Source organism: Pundamilia nyererei, unplaced genomic scaffold (genome assembly GCF_000239375.1).
Source record: "Pundamilia nyererei isolate P.nyererei 1_Seehausen unplaced genomic scaffold, PunNye1.0 scaffold00138, whole genome shotgun sequence".
NCBI lineage: Eukaryota > Metazoa > Chordata > Actinopteri > Cichliformes > Cichlidae > Pundamilia > Pundamilia nyererei.
The window spans coordinates 1,329,273-1,350,801 of NW_005187539.1; the positions used below are offsets into that span (position 1 = coordinate 1,329,273).

Below are 21,529 nucleotides of genomic sequence, written 5' to 3' on the forward strand. Positions count from 1 at the left end.
CGTGTCTGTTTGCTTCACCCTCCTCCTTTTCTCTTTTTTGTTCTGTCCCTTTTCTTCTTCTATTCCTCTGCTTTCCTCTTCTTTTAGCCAATCTGGCCTTCACCCCCAGTCCGCTCCAGCATAATATCCCCACAGGCAATAATATGAATAATAAAATAAACTTAATAAATAAAATAGAAACATTAAGAAGAGAGAGTCTACAGAGAGTGTTGGAAAAGCAAATGTGTTTGGCACAACAAAGCATTCAGACCATGATTCTGCCTACAGGACAGGTTTAAAAAATAAAAAATAAAAGACATTTGTAACGTCACCTCCGAAACAGGTTAGTTTGTAGCATAAGTTGCCATGGTGATATACCCGGTAAAAAACTGAATCACCTTCGTCGTACTGAAAACCCGGACTTAACCCTAAAGGTACCCGGATAAGATTAAATCCTGCTTTGTAGTGTAGGCCTCTGGTAGCCTGCTACCACTCAATCAAGAACCGCGACCTTTGAACAGCAGCATCATGTGGTAATAACATCCTAATGTAAAATAATAATATAATATTCCTATCGACTTACAAATATGAGCACACTTCTTGACATTCCCGTTCAAATAAAACTGCCACTAAACAAACCTTCACTGAGGGAAAGGCACTGCTGCTGTCACTTAGCAGACTTGATAGCTAATTAGCTACTCCGCTGCAGCACAGCTTGAAAACTCGCCAGCAAATGTCACTTCAGTCCGTTTAAAAGTTGTTGTGGCTCTTTCAAAAACCAGAAAGTCTAAACAGAAGTTTGGAGTTTCACACTTCAGCCAACTTTGCTAATATATTTTTCGCTCTTGTTTCCTTTTTCCTGCAGAGCTTTCAGCCGTCCAGCTGCTATCAGTCAAACACTGACTCATTCGCTAAGAAGTAATGAACAAGGGCGGATGGAGATAAAACCCACCTGTATCCTGGCAAAGACTAAAAGATTGTGCGTGCATGTGTGTTTGTTTGTTTGTTTGTTTGGGGCGTGGGGACATATTTTGTTGCATATTTGAGATGTGCACATTGATAAGGTTTCAGCCTTTAGATAGTATTCTGAAGTTGTCTTGTATGCATTGATTTTATTCCTGTTTCATATTCCATTAGCTTTGGAACTAAAGCCAGGAGTGGCAGGAAAGTATGCCGTTGATGCAGGCCATGTATGAGGATAGTGAGACAGTAGTGGTGTGCAGTAGGAGTGACAGATGGGGCTGAGGTTACACCTTGCAATAGTGATTGACAGATGAGGTCAAAAAAGGGAGTCTCTGTGGACTATAATGTTCACAGACAACTTTGTGATCAATTGTGAGATTAGAGAGCAAAACAAGTTTAAATACCTGGGGTCAAGGTACAGTGCACAAGAGAGGTGAGGAGCATACAGGTAGGCTGGAGTGGGTGGAGACCAGTGTCAGAATGGTAGCAAGAGTCAAAGGAAAGATTTATGAGCTGGTAATGAGACTTGCTATGATGTGTGGTTTGTGGCACAAAGAAAAAGACAGCTGGAAGTGTTCTGTGGGATGGACAGAATTAGAAATGAGTATACAGGGAGACATGCATACAGAGGGAGAGCTCAGGTTGAACTGTTTGGAGAGAAAGTTCGAGAGGTGAGCCTGAGAAGGTTTGGACATGTGCAGAGGAGGGATCATGAATATATAAGGATGTCAAAGATGGAGCTGCTAGGCTGGGGGAAAAGCGGAAGACCACAGAGGAAACTGAGGGTGAGATACAAACACAGAATCCACTTTTTTCCCTTAAGAACCATAAATCATAAATTGTGTTTATTTTATTTTTACAATTCTTCTTTATTACAATTAAACGTCTTTTAATGAGCCATGCACTGCATTTATCAGGCAGCGGTGAACACACACTCAACCTCTTTGTAGTGCCTGTCCAAACTGCTCACACAGGACAATGTTATCGTGAATAAATACTCCAGAACAGAAAACGCCATTTCAGCACCTACAACCTTGATCTCTATAAGATCATCACATTTTTTCCCCTCCATTTTTTTTTTCAAATCCTCTATTGTTTTCTTTACCTTTTGTTATTCTGGTTATCTTTTGGAAAGTTTCCTGGTTTTAATATTTTGTCCTACCATGAGCCTGGATAAAAGATCCTTTTATATTGCTACTAGCCTGCGATACAGTGGTGTTAACCGCTGGATCTACTGAGGAACTTCCCCTGAACTGTGACAAATGATTGAGAGTAATGTCTAAATTCCCTCCTGGGGAAATCCTAATTGTTATCGTATTCTGAATCTGCATAGGTGAAGTGTTAGATATACACTATATAAGGGAGTGAGTAGCTCACAACTGTACTCAAGTACAGTACTTGAGCAAGTTTACGTTCCCTGAAGTGGTGACTATGTTCAGATTATTGATTCATTAGCTGGTTGATTGGGTGGATGTTTGATGAGAGAGGCAGCAGGTAAATGGTGATATGCAAGGACAGAGCGGTGGATAAGGAAAAATAATAGACAGATGGAGGGGCAGACAGCCTGCCAGACTGATTGTTGCTGTATTGACCATGTGATTGGTCAATACATCGCTCTGTCTGAAACATTATCTGCCACTATCGGGTTTTCCCAAGCTGTGTGCAAAAACAGAAAGACCTCTCAACTTGTGTTTTCAGTACGTGCATGTGGCACGGTTCATATATGCACAGATGTGTCCAGGACGTATCCGTGGATTTGATTTCCAAATACCAACAGATTCCTGCCTGATCAACCCGGTCAGGAGCAGGTAACTGCAATATTCCGGTCGAGCGTCTATGCATAGAGGTGCACGGCTTCACTTGCACTCTCCTCCTCCCTGCATCGCTCCGTTTTGTGAGTTCGTATATATATATGTGTGTGTGTGTGTGTGTGTGTGTGTGTGTGCCTTCGCTCCTGTCAGTCCACTTAAGGGCCTTTGGTTTCAGAGGAGGCCATTGTATTTCCTCCATTGCCTAGCAACCATCACCAAGGCCAGCAGTCCATTGTTGCGGAGGCTGAGCACCTGAATTGCCTGCTGCCTGTTTCTACTTTTCAAAATTGTACTGTAATTTCACAAAGTGGTGTTTCAGCATTAGAGAGAGAGAGAGAGCGAGAGAGGCAGCCTCGCTCCAAATTGGAGGGTTATGAAAATTAGGGTAAGCTTCGTTTGTTGGTTTCACATCAGGAGCTGCGTGCATTTTACAAAAGCCCAACAAACATATTGTGCTGGCGAGGAATGAAAACAAACACTCAGTGATTTGTATAGTGTAGTGTGTTCAACCTATAGTGTGTGTGCGTGTGTGTGTGTGAGACAGAAAGAGAGAGAGATGGAGGCAGATAAAGAGATTGATGAAGACAGGAATGGAAAGATAAAGAGATTAGTTGTAGGTTTACTGCAAGTGTTTATGGCCTCCTAGTTTGTTGAAATGCACTTTATGGACTGAGAGGCTGATAAAGCGAGAGCTAAACCCACAAAGATAGTCAGACAAAGAGCGCAGAGATGTGGAGATACAGAGAGAGAAAAATGGAGAAAATGGGAAAAAAATATGAACAGAGCAACATGTAGTGGGCGGAGCTTAAGTGCTGAAAAGGTTTATGGGCTAGATTTTTCTCAGTGACGTCACTTTTACACAGTTTCCTTGAATAGCACCTGTGTGCATGGGGGCTGTCTGTCTGTCAGTCCTGAGTAAAAACATAACCCATGCCAGCAAAAACACATCTATCAGTGTTCTCCACTGGGCAATGGAGACAGACTGTGCCTTTTTCCTCAGAGGCCAATACAGACTCTGTTGTCTTTAGATCTCACCGATTGGCCCCCTCAACGCTTCCATTTTCTCAACCGCCCGCCCCCCCAACTCAATCATTTCAGCATCTTTTCTGAGAGCCTTTGAAATTTTTTTCAATTCTCCTTTATAAAGTAAAGGTTTTTTTCCACCTTCCTTCTCTTCGTGCAGTGAAATTGCTCTTTTTTTTTTTTGTGCGCCAGGAATCGACGCCCTTGTGGATGACCCCAGGTGTCTAATTCAGAAATGGTAAGTGCCACCAATTTTACCGTGAAAGAAATCCGTGTCTCATTACACTGAATATTCTTGTATTGTTTTTCTTATCTTTCGTTTGTCGCTTTTTTAAATAATTTGGGTTTTTAGCCTTTCCGTTGCAGAAATCTAGGTTTGCTTTTCCAAAGACTAATAATTTGTGACTATCTTGCCATTGTGTGTCAATGTCACCGACTTTCTCTTATTGATTTTCAATTGTGCAACTGGTCCATTCTGTGTCTGCATCCTCGCATTTGGCATCAAATTGCTGCACAGAGATGTAACATCCTGACAAATCAGGCTATTCTCACTTATTCACTATGAGAGGTGCTTAAATGCACTAATAATACTGTCTAAGACACACACACACCTAAGACTGGCATGCATCTTACACTCTGTACATGTATAACCCATACACACTCAAGCGAATCAGGTTTCATTGTATGTATACACACACATACACACACTCAGATGGTCTGGTGAGATGGCAGCGCTATTGGCTGATGTGCTCTCAAGTTTCAGTAAATACTTACTACATTCTCTGCATAAATAGTGGGATTTAAACGTACTTGGAATCAGTTTACACACTGAAATTTTACACAAATTGAAGGGGCAGAAAAAAAAAAATCAAGATTTGAGCCATTTAACTGTTTTTATCAGCTTGAACTAAAGAGGATAATCTCACAGCAAACGGCTCTCTTTCCCTTGCAAGCATTTAAATATATAGGCTTTTTGCTCTAATATAACAAATAAAGTCAAAGCGATGGTCTTAAATAACACGAGCGTCTAACATGCCCGTGTAATTCATTAACCGCAATGTTTCCATTGCTGTAATATGTGCCTATGCAGCTAAAGCATTAACAAAATGGCAATTTGCCAATAAGAAAAGACCGTCCGCCCTCAAAAGCTGACTGCAGAGGTCCAAAATGCTCCTACTGATGTTAAATTATTGATCATTATCAATGACATTAAAAAAAACAAACTTCCCTGCATCCCGCAGACTTTGTTGACTTTGTGGAACAGAGTGCAGCGTTAAATTAATGCAGTTGGTTGATTCAGGGAGATAAAGGTGTTGTTTTTCTTTCTCATGGAAAATAACACACATATTTTTCAGATTCCTAAAGTATTTAACGAAAACTGACAGAAAATGAAGAAAATCCTGTGGCGACGGATCACACAGCCTCAGTGTTTGCGTTTGTTCCTGCTTTCTTATCGATTAATCTGGAGATTATTTTCTAGTTTGGTCTAAACAATGAAAGAAAATATTGGAATATCCTGTTTTCTATGAATTGTTCATTACGTGATAAGAATAGAAGCTTCGTCTGATATTTGAGCAGAGATTTGAAAGTTTTTCCTTAAAAATAGACTTAAAGCAATTACCAGGCACACTGCTGCTCTCCTTCACACTGCAGCATTTTACAGTACTCTGTTGTGAAGCTGCTTTTAATCAGAAGGGATTTTTTTTCCAATTGTGCTAAATGTTTCAAATCTATTCATATCATTTCAGAGGAGTCCTTACGTTCTGAAATGCCATTCATTTCTTGCAGTCACATTGCTGATGGACAGCTGAGTTTATTCATGTTGATGTTGGTACATATGAACACCACGCGGCAGCTGGTTAGAGGGTGTTTTCTCTCTGTTTCAGCTTGCAGGGTGGTCAGGAGCCGCGCTGAGCCTTGGATCACACAGTTTGTACCCGGCAGATAACCCTGACGGTGACCCCGGGCGCTGCCTCAAACCTCTGTGCCTTCGTCCATCCTTTTGGCCTCGTCCTTTCTCCAGAACATCACGCTCGCAAACACTTAACCCTCCGCTAGTTCCATATTTAAAGAGAGAGAAACTGCAGGAGTAAAATTGTACTTAATAATACAAGTTAGAGTCAAAAAGGAATGAAATTCTGTATTCAAGCCAGCAGAGATGTAAGATGAAGGCTTTGTGATTCCTGCTTTCAAATACGAAAAATGGCAGATGAAAGATAATGGTCACACAGAGATAACTGCAGTAATTGAAATAATAACCCACACAATTTGTCTATTTTTTTTTTTTTAACCGTGTTTCTTTTGATACTGGTTTCAAGCACTTTTACAGATGGTTTCTTGACAGGCTGCCAACTGAATCATTTAATCTCTGTGAGCACAAGGAGAAGGCCGCCAAGCACAGCCAGTTCTGCTGTGAAGCTCCGGCCTTCAACTGAGGAAACTTTGGGTTGAAGGTGGTTTCCCTGAAAGCTCCTTCAGCCCGCGCCTGTCTTCACAGGAAGATTTGGATTGTATGTTAGCTCAAGGAGGCCACCTTGAGTATGACCCAAAACTTGGCAGTGACACATCAAGACTAGAAGAACCCAACAGTGTTAACTGTGTTTCATTCAGATGTACTTAGCTGCTTAACCCTGTGATTATTTAACTGATGCTTTTTGCATCAGGAACGAAAATTATTGTATTTGAAGTTAAAGAAAGAAGCTGCGTGATGGGTGAAAGAGGTGAATCCCTTAACTGTATGGATGTGGAAGTCCACAGCAGCATGGAAGACTAGTGATTTTGTTGTTTGTTGTTTAAAAGGACAACAAATCATTGTCTCCCTCATTGCTGTGTGACACAAGCTGCAGGACTAAGTCATGTCTGTACGTTTTTTCAGGGCACGCAGATTTTCTTTTGAGACACTACATTTTAAAAAAGTAAAGTCCTCCAGTCTCCTCCATAGAAAGCGAAGCACTCTGATGCCTTACTATTGTGTGCAGCAGACCTATTAGAATAAAAGGAGGTTGTGTAAACCTTTATCCCAATTTAGAAATGGCATAAGTTTGGATCACAAGCTTAATTTTTATTATAACTGGGACCCATACTGTACTGTTTGCAATAAAACTCATTCGTAGCATGCAAAATACCAATGCTACTGGGAAGATGGAAAGGATATCAGCCTTTTTCTTTGCTATTGTCAAGAGTTTATATTCTATTTTGTTTCAGAATGATATCTATATTTAAATGTCTTTTGTTTAAGGATTGAGTCCAGGCCCATAAATGGAGGGCATGTGGAAGGTGATGTATTTTTCCTTCCTTTCTGTTATGATGTGAGATGATTACAAAGAGAAAGCACACAAAATGTTGTTCACTTAAACTTATTAGAATTGCCTTTTTATCATAAACTGTAGTATTTCAATAACAAACTGCCTTAAGTGTTAAAAATCATTATTGCAGCACATCTTTACAGTGCATTGCTTCGGAAGCTTGTTGTGAACATATTAATGAAAACATTTTTGCTATGTATTTCAATCTCTGCTAAAACTGTCGACATGAAAAATAAAAACATCTGCTACCTCTTTACATGCTTGTGGAGGAGATTTTTTCTCGAAACCTAAAGGTTGCTGTGCTTGAACAGATGAGTGCCTTTTTAATTTAATTACGGCTCTAAGGATTGGTCACTGAATCCACAGATGAGGGTTAAAGGATTATTTAAAAAATTTTAAATAGCAAATTGACTCGAATTGACTGGCTTTCAAACCTGTTAATAATGGCGTTCTCTGAGTGGATTAGAAAATACTGTTATTTCTGTAGATAAAATGGCCTTAGTTTAGGTAGTAACACACCTCAGTTTAGGTGGAGTCTAGTACATCACCTGCTGAAGGTTCTCCAGTGTGCTGAACCAGAGCTTTGACCCGATCCTGCAGCACTGCAGTACTTTGGCCTGTGTGCTAAAGAATATTCAGTCTCTCAACCAGAGGCTGGATGCTGGACCTGCTGATTGTGAGAAATTACTTTAAAAATACGAGTCACAAGAAAGAGAGAAATAATAAGTTCAGACTACAGCGATGATGTCAAGAAATCTGACAACAGGGTGAAAAATGCAGGTTTTTTTTATATATATAAATAAAGATCTAGATTACGTTCATTCATTTTACAATGATTTATGGGGTTTACAAAAAGGTCTATAAAATTACAGTATAATGGTAATCCAACAACTATCAGGATTATATGATAAACCTTTTGTAACGTGGGACCCAAGAAACATACGCTGGAGCATTGGACTGCCACTACCTCATAAGACTTTGTTGTTACACTATCTCTTACCGTACATTACCAAATCTCCATTTGCACTATTTGCCTATTTGCACTACTCTGCCTGGTTTGCACTCAATGTCATTTACCCTTATATTGTATATTGTATAGCTTTCTTGTTATATGTAAAATTGTATTATATTATTTAATTTTATTTAATTTTTTTTTACTTTAAAATATTTTACTTGCATTTTTAATCACTCTTATATTTAAATGTTCATTTTCTATTTTATCTAGGGATTGAGAGTAACGAAGTTTCTATTCTCTGTATGTCCTGTACATGTGGCAGAATTGACAATAAAGTTGACTTTGATATGATGACAGCAGAACTTTTATTTAATACTGTGGTTTGTTTACTGGGACACAGACACTCCCGCTCTGTCTCTGCTGTCATGTCCGCTTCCCCCCTCCGACTGTCACTGCCAACATATAAAGAGACACAATCACTGTCAGATCCTAGCACACCTGTTCACCCTACCCCTGCGCCGCCCCGGGAGCTCACTGCATCACCCCTCCTCTGCAGCTGGCCAGAGACCACACCCACGCCACACCTTTCAAACTGTGTTTTTTCTTATAGTGAGAACCTATCATTGTAGAGACCAGTGTAATGCTGGTAAATGCAGTTGCCAGTTCTTTCATTTAAAAGGGGAATTTACAGTAATTCACACATTAATTATGTAAAAGAAAATTTGAAATGTAGATGCTGAAATGTTGATTGGAAATTTTGTTTCACTTATAAACTGATTATCATATATTATGGTGGATATTTGATCTTCAACCATTTACATCATATGAACTCTGTTGTAATCAGTGGAAATATACATCTTACTATGTGTGGGGGGGGGAGTCAGTGAGGCAGTACTGAATCTAGGAGAGATTACATAAAAATGGAAGCACACTGCACAGAATCACAGCAAATGAAAATAAGAAAAACATGAAAACAGAAGAAAAAGACAGTCAGTATGTTTACTTTAACCATACAAGCAATACCATCTTTGTCTAGAGACATACAAAGAAACAGAAACAGAAGAGAAACTCTGCAAGCAGAGGAGCGGGACACACACCTTTGTCCTTGGTGTTCTTGCACCTACAGTATCAGTCCTGGTTAACAAGAGCTTGGTAACAGTGGGGATAAAGAACTTTTATTTTAACAGGAAGACATGTCCAACAGAACCAGCAGTTAACTGTCCATTGACAGGGATGGCAGAAGGGACAGAATACAAACAACAAGGGAGTAGACAGATGTTAATGACATGCAATAGTGCCATTTAAACCTGTGGAGACTGGCAGAACTGCCCAGTACATCAATGGAAGTATCCCAGCAGTAGTAGCATAACTAAGAAAATGGTGCAGGGTCACCTGATCCAGCCCTAAATATAAACTTTATCAAAAAGGAAAGTTTGAAGCCTGATCTGAAAATAGAAATAGCCTGATCATTCGGGACATTTTGTCTTTCAACTCCTTGTTTATACCTTCATTGCAGCATTTTAGATCAACTACATGTTACGTGCAGGCTGTGTGCAGGCAGGAATGGGGGACCCAAAGTGCAGACGCTCGGAGGCACAATGTAAACTCAAAACAGCTTTAATGCCGAACTCAAAAAAGGTAACAAAACTGAGACTCCAAATAAACTCAGGCAAGCAGACAGAACACACAGCATCACAACACAGACACAGAGAAAGACAGGGCTTAAATACACAGAGGGAGCAATCAGGGAATGGGTAACAGGAGGGAAACACAGCTGGGGCAAATCAGGCCTAACGAAACAGGGGAAGCAAAACCAGATACATTAACATCAGACATGGACCTTCAAAATAAAACAGGAAACAACACAGACTGAACTAAAGACACAGACTCACACGCAGGCACTGCAACAGAGGGAACCGAGACGTAAACCATAAGACAAAACACAGACAAAGAAACCAAAGACTAGAAATGATAAATAATATAATAAACTCAAACCTCTGGGTCAACGACCCAGGCATCCTAACACTACAGGCTTCTCAGGGGGCTTTTCAAACAACCTGAAAACATCCTGGCCAAAAATGACCCCAAGGTTCCTCATAGTAGTACTGGAGGCCAAGGCCAAGGTAATGTAAAGGTAAGTTAAAGAAAACCTTTTAAAGAATAACCTTAGAAATCCTGTCAGTCTTTGTGAACATTTGAAGTTGTTTTTTTTTTTTTCAATAATCAACATTAAACTATATATTACCGACAATATGAAAATATGCAGTTTTGATTATCTATGAATACGAGTCCTGACTAACTTCATTGGTGAGATGAAGTTAGTCACATCTGTCTACAAAACCTGGGACCCCATGCAGCATCATCAGATGATGCCTAAAAGTGTTGAATCAACATTAAGCTCAGACGTTTCACTTTTTTTCACATTTTATCGCTAACAAAATCAAATACGTATGTTTATCCCTGTGCTATTTTTCCATCTTAATTCTTTTGCTGTGAGTTAGCCGATTTAAAAAAGGTACCATCTGTAGAGATATCTGTCTTTTGTAACTGGAAATATATGGGACTTGCAGTGCTCAAACCATGAAAAATGCAGCAGCAATGTCATTTTTCCAGAAATCAAGATACTCAAATGAACAAACATAAAAATAAACATGCAGCAACCTGTGTGGCGGAAAAATGAAACATCATCAAAGTGCTAAAAACTGTAATTCTTCAAATGCCCACTCCAAGAGCTACCCAGTGTCCACAGACTCAACTTTACAGCAGGAACAGACATGCTTATAGCCCGGTAATTTTAGACATTTTAGACTTCAAATTCACCTAAATGGCAAATATAAAAGGGTTAATTTTTTTAATAACTTAATTGTTTAATTTTTATTGGGACTTACAGTTTGTTATTTGGGCTCTGGAGCTTTGACTGACAGGCAGATGTCAACACAAAGCGCTGTGCCCAACAGCTGTCTGCTGAGCTTTGAGTCATTAGTTGATGTGTGTCGCTAATTATCAGGTGTGTGTGTGTGTGTGTTTGTACCTGTTTAGACACCTTTGTGGGGACAGAAAAATTAAATGTGTCTATACTTGTGAGGAGCAACAGTCACTTGTGAGGACAAAAGTGACTGTCCTCACAAGATTGACGGCATTTTTGAGACTCAAAATGTGGTTTTAGTGTCAGAGTTACAATTAGGCTATGGTTAGGTTTAGGATGAGGGTTAGGCATTTATTTTTAATGGTTAGGGTTAGGGTAAGCAACTGGGAAGCATTATGTCAATTAGATGTGATAATTGATATACAGTGTGTGGTTTTGGGTAGAAACTGTCATGTAACTTGTGGGTCCATTGTGGTAGAAAGTATACATTCTTACATGAAACTGCTTAACATTTTTCTATTTTTAAGTAACATATTTTTGGAAAGCGACCATACACTGGGCTTTTCAGATATATGTTTGTGGCAGTCTGACCAACACATATGGTGAGTGTCATTTCACTCTGTCATACTCACACGAAGGCACACATCTCTGCAGACCAGTCAAAAACCAGGTAAGTCACATCAAAAGAATCAAGATGGGGATATGTAGCAACACCTGCACAAGAGAAAGGGAAAAAAATACGGCTCCTTTAATCTCGCTGAATAAATCTTTGGACTGTTAAAATTATTTGTGAAGTCTTATCTTTTTCTTTAAATCCATTGTGCTCCCTTTTTCACCCTTTATTGTTACAGCAGCACGCAAGGTTGGACATACTGTGTCTGTAGTGTCACTATGGCAACCTGCATATCTGCCTGGCTTTGTACCTCCTGATATTGCACTGCACTCCTTTGAGCATAATAAAGTGATTACAAAGAAACTTTCATATCTGTATCATGTAAAAACTGTCTTTGTGATGTTTGCTTCTGTTAAGTCTGATGTGTTGTAGCGCCCAAAATGCTTTGGGTGTTATTTTTTTCTTTCAAACCACATTTGCACTGTGAGAAACTGCAACAAAGTCAGCTGAAGTCAAAATACGTGGTGATCTGGACAACTGGAACTGAACAAATGCAGCTTATCGCACAGAGGATGGCATCCACATATGTGGACATCACATTTATGGTCATTTATACCCAAATACTCAATTTTCCTCTACATTATACTGCAACTGTTCTATCGAAATTTTAAACAAATATCCTAATTTGTGGCTCTCATTTTTCTTAGAAACAAAAACTGTGTAAAAAAAAAAAATCTGGTAATTCTTTGTTTTTACATTCATCGGGCCCCAATATGCCCAAATATCAAAGAGAAATTAAAAATGCATGCTGTGGAAGAGTTCAGGTCTTAGGAGGTTAATGTTAATACAGAGGTAGTTTGCACAAGCTCAGCATCAGAGGTCTAGAAGTTCAGTTCAGGTTTAAGTTTAGGAGGCCTAAAAACTTTGAATCTGTCTTGGTTTGTGTTTGAGACTGGAGGTAGCCATCACTTAAGTATGCATTTATTTAAAAAAAAAAAAAAAAGAAGATTTGATCTCAAGTGGGACTTTTTTTGCAACAATGTCTATTTTTCACACTCAATTTAATGTCATTACATGTACATTAAAACTTATAGATCACAGTGAAATTGAGCTTTTTTTTTCAGCAATTTTCACACTCTGCAAAGCCGTCCAACAGGCCAGCCCTTTGGTAAGCCTGCGGAGCACATGTTTGACACCCCTGTTCTACACAATATTCACATTAGTGTACTTAAACGAATCCACCATCTGGCAGATCTTACAAATGCTTTGATTACACTGGACTAGCTATAAAGACTCGAATGCCCTAAATCATATCCAAAAGGAGTTGCTCCCCGCTGGCCCTTAGAGACAGTGCAGGTTAAAGGGACTACCACACTTTCTTTTAAATACAATATATGCTTACTATGGGGCTTTGAAGGGTGGCTGTAGCTCCGAACGTAGACCAGGTCACCTACTGATTTGGAGATTGGCAGTTTGATCTCTAGTCGTTCCAGTCTGCATGTCAACTATTGGGCAAGATACAAGAAAGCATAGAAAAAAGTATGAGTATGAGCTCGTATGAGTGAATGAATGAGGCTTGTTGTATAAAGTGCTTTGAGTGCTGTGTGAGAATAGAAACACACTATATAAGTGTCAGTCCATTTACTAAAGATGTTTATCAGAACTACTTTCATCTTTCTACTATTTTGCTTTTATCCTTTAACCAGATTACACATTGCTTGAAGTCATTTCTCTACCAACACTTGATGTCAGTTCACAGTAAGAATAGATTTCAGTTTACCAGAATGACACCAGAATACCAACATGAACAGCTTTTATATGAGTTTCAAACACGTGGGTCAAAAGCGCGAGTGGATCCATGACTGCCCTCTGTTGGTCTTGCAACCTTTTTTTTTTTTTTTTTTACAAAAACCAAAACTGAAACAAAGATAGTTCCTAAAAGTAAAATTCAACAAACTCAACACATAAATCCTCAAAAAACCCCAACAACAACAAAAAAAGCCTAAAATATGGACCAAGATAAAGAACAATGCTGCTCTTTTCACCTTCGCCTTATCTTCAGCTGCAGACTGTTACATCTTATGTTGTAATTTATGACAGGGAACAGCTATTCCCTGTAGGTAACTAGGTAAGATTACATATGATGCAGAAGTCATATTAGAGCCAGTTCACACCAGTAAGTGTAATATAAGCAGACAAAATTATTAAAATTAAAGACACACATTCATCTCCTGTCTCCAGGTCATACAGTGAAATTAGAATAGCAATTGAAAATGAGTCTGTGTATACTTATGCCAAAGCATAAGAGTAACTGAGAGATAATGGGATGTGTTATCGGAAATCACAGCATCTCTGTCATAGAGACTGAATGAGCATGAATTTTGAAGATGTGAGTCATAAACCTCAGGCACACTGTCTCGCTATGGATTTTAAGCACGATTAGATGACAGTGTAATAAACACAGGAAATGTTTAAATTCAGGATGTGAGCACAAATAAACAACAATGTTTTCCCTCAAATGTGACGTGTTTAACAAGTCTTCAGATTACAGACGGCAAGTGAGTGAATGTTTCTAATCATCTCACCAGAATCTAAAAGAAGACAATTTAACACTGAATACAAAGTTTTCTACAAAATCCTAATGTACTCAGCAACAAATCATTGGAAATGGCAAGAAAACTCTGTGATATATGTAAAGTGTGTCTATGTCATGTCCCATTGTTTGCCTTGCTAAAATCAAAGTATTTGATTTTTTTTTAAACATCATTTTTGTTTTACATGTACAGACTATATGTAATTATTACCTACAGTTCTCAAAGAAATTAAGTAAAAAAATAATGAGATACTGATGATCACATTCAAAATTATATGGACAAAAATGGCTTTGTAAAGTTATTCCAAAACACACACCTTTAAAGTATTTAATATTATTTACCACGTGTGCTGAAATATTAGCTGCAGTGTTATAGGTTTATTTTAAATAAATCATACACTCCACTTGCAATGGAAGTGAGTGGAGTCGGGTGGGGTCCTTGTAGATGAATCAGGTTTCTTCTACTATCACTGCAATTTTTGCTCATTGCCTCACAGCACATTGCTGCAGTTGTATTCGAGTCTTTGGGGCTCTGGTGGTTCCAAGAAATTAAGAAGCCTGGAGAACTTTTCCTGAAGACTATTTACACAAATGACAAGAAAGGTGCCTAAGAGAGTTCAACTAAATAAAGGTGGTTACACCAAATACTGCCTTTCAAGTTTGTTAGTTGTATAAACTTGTTTTTGTGTGTGTACTGTATTTCCATGTATGTTTGCACATGTTTCAATAAACCACTGCACCAGTTTTTTTTTTTTCCAAACAAAATATGGAGAAATGACAAGTTGCACAGGGCTGTAAGTGCAGGTATCTTAAAACTAAACCATTATAAACCTAAATGTGCCTGTTTGTGTAAATTTATTTGAGCCTTTTTACTTTCTGTGATAAAAATGATAGTTTTTTTTAAAGTTTTTTTTATAATTATTTTCATCTTTATTTAGTTATTCTGTGTATTTTAATATATTGACTTTTATTTTATACAAACTGGCAACTTCCGCCTGCCTCTCAGCGCTTTTTGCGTACGTACGTTACGTTGGTCAGACGCATACACACAGAGACATCATGGCGGACGTGCTGGATCTTCATGAAGCGGGAGGCGAGGACTTTCCTATGGATGAGGATGGTGATGGTAACAATATTATGTTCACTGTTAGTGGCAGATACTTTACTGTCCCCGCGTTCAAATGATATGTAATTATTGAGGTCCGAATCGCAGCCGTCATGTTCGTAAACGGAACAAAAGCTAGACTGCGTGGTGGCAGGCCCGATAAATGCTAACATGCTAACGCGAGTTAGCGCCGTATAGTTGATCTATTCAGTCGCTCCGTAAAAGTTAGCGAGGCTACGGACATAGAGATGTTTAAAATTCACCTGTTTCATTTCGAAGGGGAAATTTACTTGGCCGGTAACTTAACTCTCATCGTAAGTGTTGTTAGCAGCTGCTAACACGCTACTTCGCGGTTAGTGCAGCTAACGGGTAATTGTTTTTGCGGATCGAACTGGGGGGAGCGGGCATGTTAAACATATTCCCAGTCAGTTGAATTAAATTGGCGAATTTTGTTCGTTGTTAAACTTGTAATGAAGCGAACATTGCAGCAGCGTGCGCTGGCTCTGACTTGTTCATCTTTCATTCATTAGAGAGCATCCACAAGCTGAAAGAGAAAGCCAAGAAGCGGAAAGGACGAGGCTTCGGTTCAGGTGAGTGACCCCTGTGTGATGGCGATAGTTTACATAGCCTCTCTTACTTTAGCTATGCAGTACAGTAAGTGTTTCTTTGTCGACATTTCCAGAGGAGGGAGCCCGGTCCAGAACCAAAGAGGACTATGATACTGTGGAACAAGATGGGGATGAGCCAGGCCCTCAGAGATGTAAGTAAAGAAACTGTTTAACAAAGGATTATGTCACGAACTTGAAACGGCAGCCTGTGGCTTTGCGGTGATATAACAGAAAGTACCACTGGTTTTCTGGGTAGTCTTGCATCATTTGCTGTTGATGTGATAATCACTGCTGGGTAGAACATGTTAGAACATATTTAAATACATGTTCTTAATTGTAATTGTCTTAATACTTAAGCACAAAATAATTTGTGTGTTTGTCCTCGTTACAATTGTGTGGTGCAATTTCTCATGATTATCAATTTATAAACCTTTCACTACAGCACCACAGGCTGTGTTACAGAGTAATGCAAAAGTAAAATGATCAAGTAACTTGTAATTAGTAAAGTAATTTGTTACTTTTCTAAAAGACAATACCTGTAATGATAAGTTTGGTCAATAGTATAAAGTCCAAGCTACATGTGTTAATAGAAATCTCAGAGTTAATCAACAGCAAAAGAAGGATTACACTGGTACCATTGAAATTCATTCAGATTTACAAAAAAAGTGTCACTACTGTTATTTATTGATTTAATATCAAAGCAAAACTTTTTATTTTACATTAAATGCTTTATTGCAATGTAGCACCTTTGGCATCACACTATCAACAAGTAGAATTTTTTTTATTTATGACTCAAATACAGTGTTTGTTTGTTTTTTGTCTTTTTTAAGTTGATACACTTGAAAGTGCTACTTGGTAAATGTCCTGTATTTGTATAGCGCTTTACTCAGTCATCCACCCATTCACACACACATTCACACACTGGTGATGGCAAGCTACATTGTAGCCACAGCTGCCCTGGGGCGCACTGACAGAGGCGACTTGATTCATCACATGCTGATTCCTTTCCTTGCTGCAGCTGTGGAGGGCTGGATCCTCTTTGTGACGGGTGTACACGAGGAGGCCACAGAGGAGGACATCCATGATAAGTTTTCAGAGTTTGGAGAAATCAAAAACCTCCATCTCAACCTCGATCGCAGAACAGGTTATCTTAAGGTAAAAAAATACAACAACAAGAACCACATGCTATTATTGTGTGTGTGTGTGTGTGTGTGTGTGTGTGTGTGTGTGTGTGTGTGTGTGTGTGTGTGTGCGCGTGTGTGTGTGCGTGCGCGCGCGTGCGTGAGCTGATAACCCTGGCTAGTACAGGGTTGCCGTCTGGTGATACCTGGTTCTAGCCCGCTACTTGGAGTTGAACCTCAGTGTGGTTTGCAGCTACACTTTGAGGAATGAGAGGCGTGCGGTTGTTCCGTAGATCTTTCAGACAGGTTGATTGTACACCCCAAACAATGCTACTGTTAAATTGGCTCTTTTTGTTTTGTTTGACTGGTTTTTACATCCATTTCTGTTTGAGTGGAGAGAAAAAAATGGCTTGTTGAAAACATTGCTTCATTCTGGGGTAAAGGTGGTTTGAGCCCAGACAGATCACTGTTGCCTTCCACCTGCATACACAACACCTGGCTGCATAACATGTTTGTTTGACTCTTAATGATGACACCACGATGCCATCCATGAAGAATAAACTCAGAAGCCAGAGCCATGACCATCCACTGAGTCACACTTTAACCAGTTTCATACAAAGAGAAGTGCCAGTGTCAAGTTAGTTACAAAAAAGTAACCAACATTTCTCTGGTCTAATTATTGCTAAACAAAACCCTAAATCCAAAGATTTTTAATACTGCAGATGTCCTTAATGTGTGTAAAGGATTATGTTTTGGTCTAACAATCCCATCTCCTCTGTCTGTGTGAAAATGAAATTATTGGTAACCTGCTTGCTGGTTTTCTGATCAGATTGTTCTCATTTTTAACATGTGATGTGGATCAAACTGGAAATTTTACACACAATGACAAATTTTTACTAAAAGCACATTTCATTGTCCTTTTAGTGTTTTGTTGTTGTGTGCCGTTTGTTTTTTTTATCATCATAAGTCAGTTTAACAGTGGCTTGTGACACTTTTTTATAGTTGGGTTAACTTAACCAAATTCAAACCAGGAATATACAGATATTACACATTTGTTTGTATTCCACACAAATGGTAAAATAGAGAAAGATTCTTTATGCAGCCAAACTGAAACAACTGCATGAATGCAAAGGAACAGCTATTTGTAGAGTCCTCATCCCACCATTGTCATTGTATTTCAGCTGTGTATAACACTTATTCCATGTGGGAAAAACACTTGTGCGGAGGATGCATCTGGTCATCTTTGATTATAGCTCCTTCAGCATGCCTCTTCTCTCTTTTCCAGTTGTATTTCAGGGATGCAGACATCCTTCAGTAAGGCATCCTGAAATAAAATTTATTGGGGGCACAGTCAGGTCTAACGATGGGGAACTAGACTAGGGCAAACTGTTCCTTTTAAATATAGAAACACATCCTCTTTTCTACCACACGGTGGCAGCATTGTTTTTGATGTAAAGTAGGACCAAAGGGAATTCTACCCCAACCTCTGTCAGCTAAGAATGGAGAACGTGTAAAGTTTTCCTTAAAGGCGCTTTGAAGCAAAAACAGATTGTTGTACAACAAAGTCAGAATGTGTTCTACCAATAACTGAAGTATTTGATTTTACTGTGTACATAAATATGCAATAATTCACACAGTCTTCTGTCCCCAGGGTTATGCACTGGTTGAGTATGAGACGTACAAAGAGGCTCAAGCAGCCATGGAAGGGCTCAACGGTCAGGACATGATGGGCCAGCCTATCAGTGTAGACTGGTGTTTTGTCAGAGGGCCTCCCAAGAACAAGAGAAGGTGAGGATGGTGTCTTCATCCATCTTGGAGCAGAAACAAGCTCCAGTGTTTGAAAAATATACAGAAACATACTCTGTACATTCATTTCAGTAGGATTTTGTCATCATAAGTGATCATTTTTTCCCCTCTTACCATGCAGCCACTACTGATGACATGACTACTTAAGTTTTGTAGATAAGATATAATTTAGTTTAAATGTCTCTGTGACAGATGACAAAACATTAAACACAGCTCAGAAATAAGTAGCCTAAAGTCAAATTGTTTTAAAAACAAACAAACATAGAAAACAATATCCAAAACACAGTGGTTCAATAAAGTAAAAAAAACAAAACCAAGAAATGAAGGGACTCAATAATTAAAAAAGAAAAAAACCCACAAAAGTCAAATTAAGTTAAAAAAAAATCTTTATAATGGCTGACTATAACATGTAATATTTAAGTAGAATTTTATTATGTAATTGGTGATGAATTTTCCTCTTTCTACCCAGCACTTAGTCTTTGCATTCATATTTGCAGTAATGACAATATAGATGTTACATTTTCTCGTTACATTGTTACTGAAAGGTTTCTCTTCATTTATTTATTTATTTGATTAGAATTCAAATCTCTCAATGAATACAGAATAAAGATCTACCACAAAGAAAGAAAGCACGAGATAAAGCTAATCAAAAAGGTACTGACTGGAGCAAATGCTTATAATGCCAACCCTTTTAACAAAAGATCATTTAGGAAGCAGCTCATTTACAAAAGAGTAAAACAAAACGAACAAACAAACTTTCCATCTTAGATAAGTAAATTAAATTTCACAATAATAATTCGATAATCCACGCGAAACAACCAAGACTTTCTGTATTATTATTAATATTGCTCTCTTCATTCTTGATTAATATAATTTTCTAATACTCTAGTTTGTTTTTAAACAAGAAAAATAAACTACACCTTTTTAAGTCACTGTCACAGCTATTCAACAAGTTACTATAAATATACTTTATTTATGCTGTAGTTAATGTTAAAGCAGGTAAAACATAAAACACAGCTTAATAGGGTAATAAATAAATTACAACAATAAATATATATTTTTTATGTTACCACCCATATTGAGTTATATGTAGTTATTTAAGTGAAACTCTGATTTTTGAATTTATTTATTAATTAATTAATTTTAAGATTTCCCTTTTTGATTTAATGTGTGTTTTGTTTTAGGGCTGGTGGACGGAGGCGCAGCAGAAGTCCAGACAGGAGGCGGCGTTGAATGGAGGAAGTCATCACTTTGATAACCAGTTAATAGGCTTCTAATGCCTTCCTACGAAGCAACTTTTGGAGTTTTTGTACAATATTTTCAGTAAACGTTGTGTAGCTGGGCAATTGGTTCTAACAGAGAATTTGTGCTTTTACTTTCAGACAGACATGTACATGTTTATGGTTTTCATGAATCCCTCACAGTGCTTTCTGTTTGCTCATTGTAACTTGGATTTTATTTTATATAGCCTAGGGAAAATTAAAAATTTTAAAATGTAAACCTATGATTTGTTTGTCTTTTTGTTTTTAAAATAACAGTTAACAGAGAAATCAGCCTACCAGCTCATTGAGCATGAAATTATAGATAGATAGATAATATAAGCATATATAGACATCATATACATATGAAGAATGTAGAAAAGAACATTTAGGATTTACATATATAATACTTTATGAAAGGGAAAATGATAATGTATAGGTTATCTTTACTTTCGAAATGAGTTAAATTTACCTTTCATGTTAAGTGTGTAACTTAGTGTCGTGGTGTGTAAAAGTTACCTCTTAATTTCTTTATATTTATTCAAGGGTTTGGGTTTTTTGGGGGGGACATTGGCTCCTTTTTTTTTTCTTTTTTTTTTGGCCTGTCCCGTTTGGTTCTTTTGCCATCAGAATTATTGTCTAAAAGCAAAGAAAGATGCCCAACGGATTTACTTTACCAAATGGACCATCCCAGCCATGCCATATTGGTCTATTTGAGTCACCGTTGCTTTTATTGTTTATTTTATTTTCATTTGCTGAACACGGGACAGACTTGACTGGGGAAAAGGAAAAAGGAGAAAGAAAGGGGGAAGGAAAAAGGAGAAAGAAAGGGGGAAAGAAAAAGAGCGGGGCAGAGGGACGATGATAAAGGGCAAAATCAGACACAAAATACATATATCAATCACCTGTTGAGAAAGAAAAAAGAGAACAAGCAAAGAAAAAGAGCAATATAATAAACAACATCTCGATGATCTATGTGAATATAACACTGAATATTAAATATTATTGTGCAGCACGTAAGATCGACAGCGCAGTGAGCTTTGAAGTAGCAGCCAAAAAGGGTGTAGTTTGTTTGTGTGAGCACCTGTGTGTACACCTGTGAGCGTGCGCACGCTTGTATTTAAAAGGTTCCTTCATGTAATGCTCTGCTAGAGGGTGTGGGGAGAGTTATAGCCCCGTCCTCCTGGGCATGAAGCAGGTATGGAGGAGATCAAGGCTCCAGACATCCAGAGGCCCCAAGAGCGAAGGAGACCAAGGAAGACCAACGGAGGGGCAGCCGTGCCACTCTCCCGGAAAGAGCTGAGGAGAGTCCCAGATGAGGGGTCACTCAGCAGTCGCGGAGCAGAAGCCAGCAGAGCACCCGCCCCTTTCCTGATGGGTGCCCAAAGTGCCCTTTTGTTGAGGCAACTTTTTTTTTTAAAATTTTTTTTTATGTGTGTGTGCGTGCGTGCGGAGTCCTGTCTGTGCCCCTCAACAATAATATTTAACTATTAATCACAGTTTTGCTAAATAAAAGGATCTG

General features: G+C 38.5%; 1 protein-coding gene and 1 long non-coding RNA gene across 3 annotated transcripts; both read left to right on the top strand.

Annotated features, from left to right (window-relative positions):
• The first annotated feature begins 768 nt into the window (after window positions 1-768).
• Window positions 769-5,750, top strand: LOC102197789 (uncharacterized). The gene is made up of 3 exons (XR_312014.2): window positions 769-958; window positions 3,969-4,014; window positions 5,663-5,750. It is a non-coding gene; the product is annotated as an uncharacterized LOC102197789 (long non-coding RNA).
• Window positions 5,751-15,119: 9,369 nt separating this feature from the next.
• rbm8a (RNA binding motif protein 8A) lies at window positions 15,120-20,245 on the top strand. Of its 2 annotated transcripts, none has more exons than XM_005744060.2 (6): window positions 15,120-15,234; window positions 15,744-15,803; window positions 15,896-15,973; window positions 16,840-16,976; window positions 18,594-18,730; window positions 19,933-20,245. In XM_005744060.2, the coding sequence occupies exons 1-6, from the start codon at window positions 15,168-15,170 to the stop codon at window positions 19,979-19,981; spliced, it is 528 nt and encodes a 175-aa protein (XP_005744117.1). In that variant the 5' UTR covers window positions 15,120-15,167; the 3' UTR covers window positions 19,982-20,245. The 2 variants fall into 2 exon arrangements, with proteins under 2 accessions (XP_005744117.1, XP_005744118.1); XM_005744061.1 differs by having other exon boundaries at window positions 15,120-15,228.
• Window positions 20,246-21,529: the final 1,284 nt, after the last annotated feature.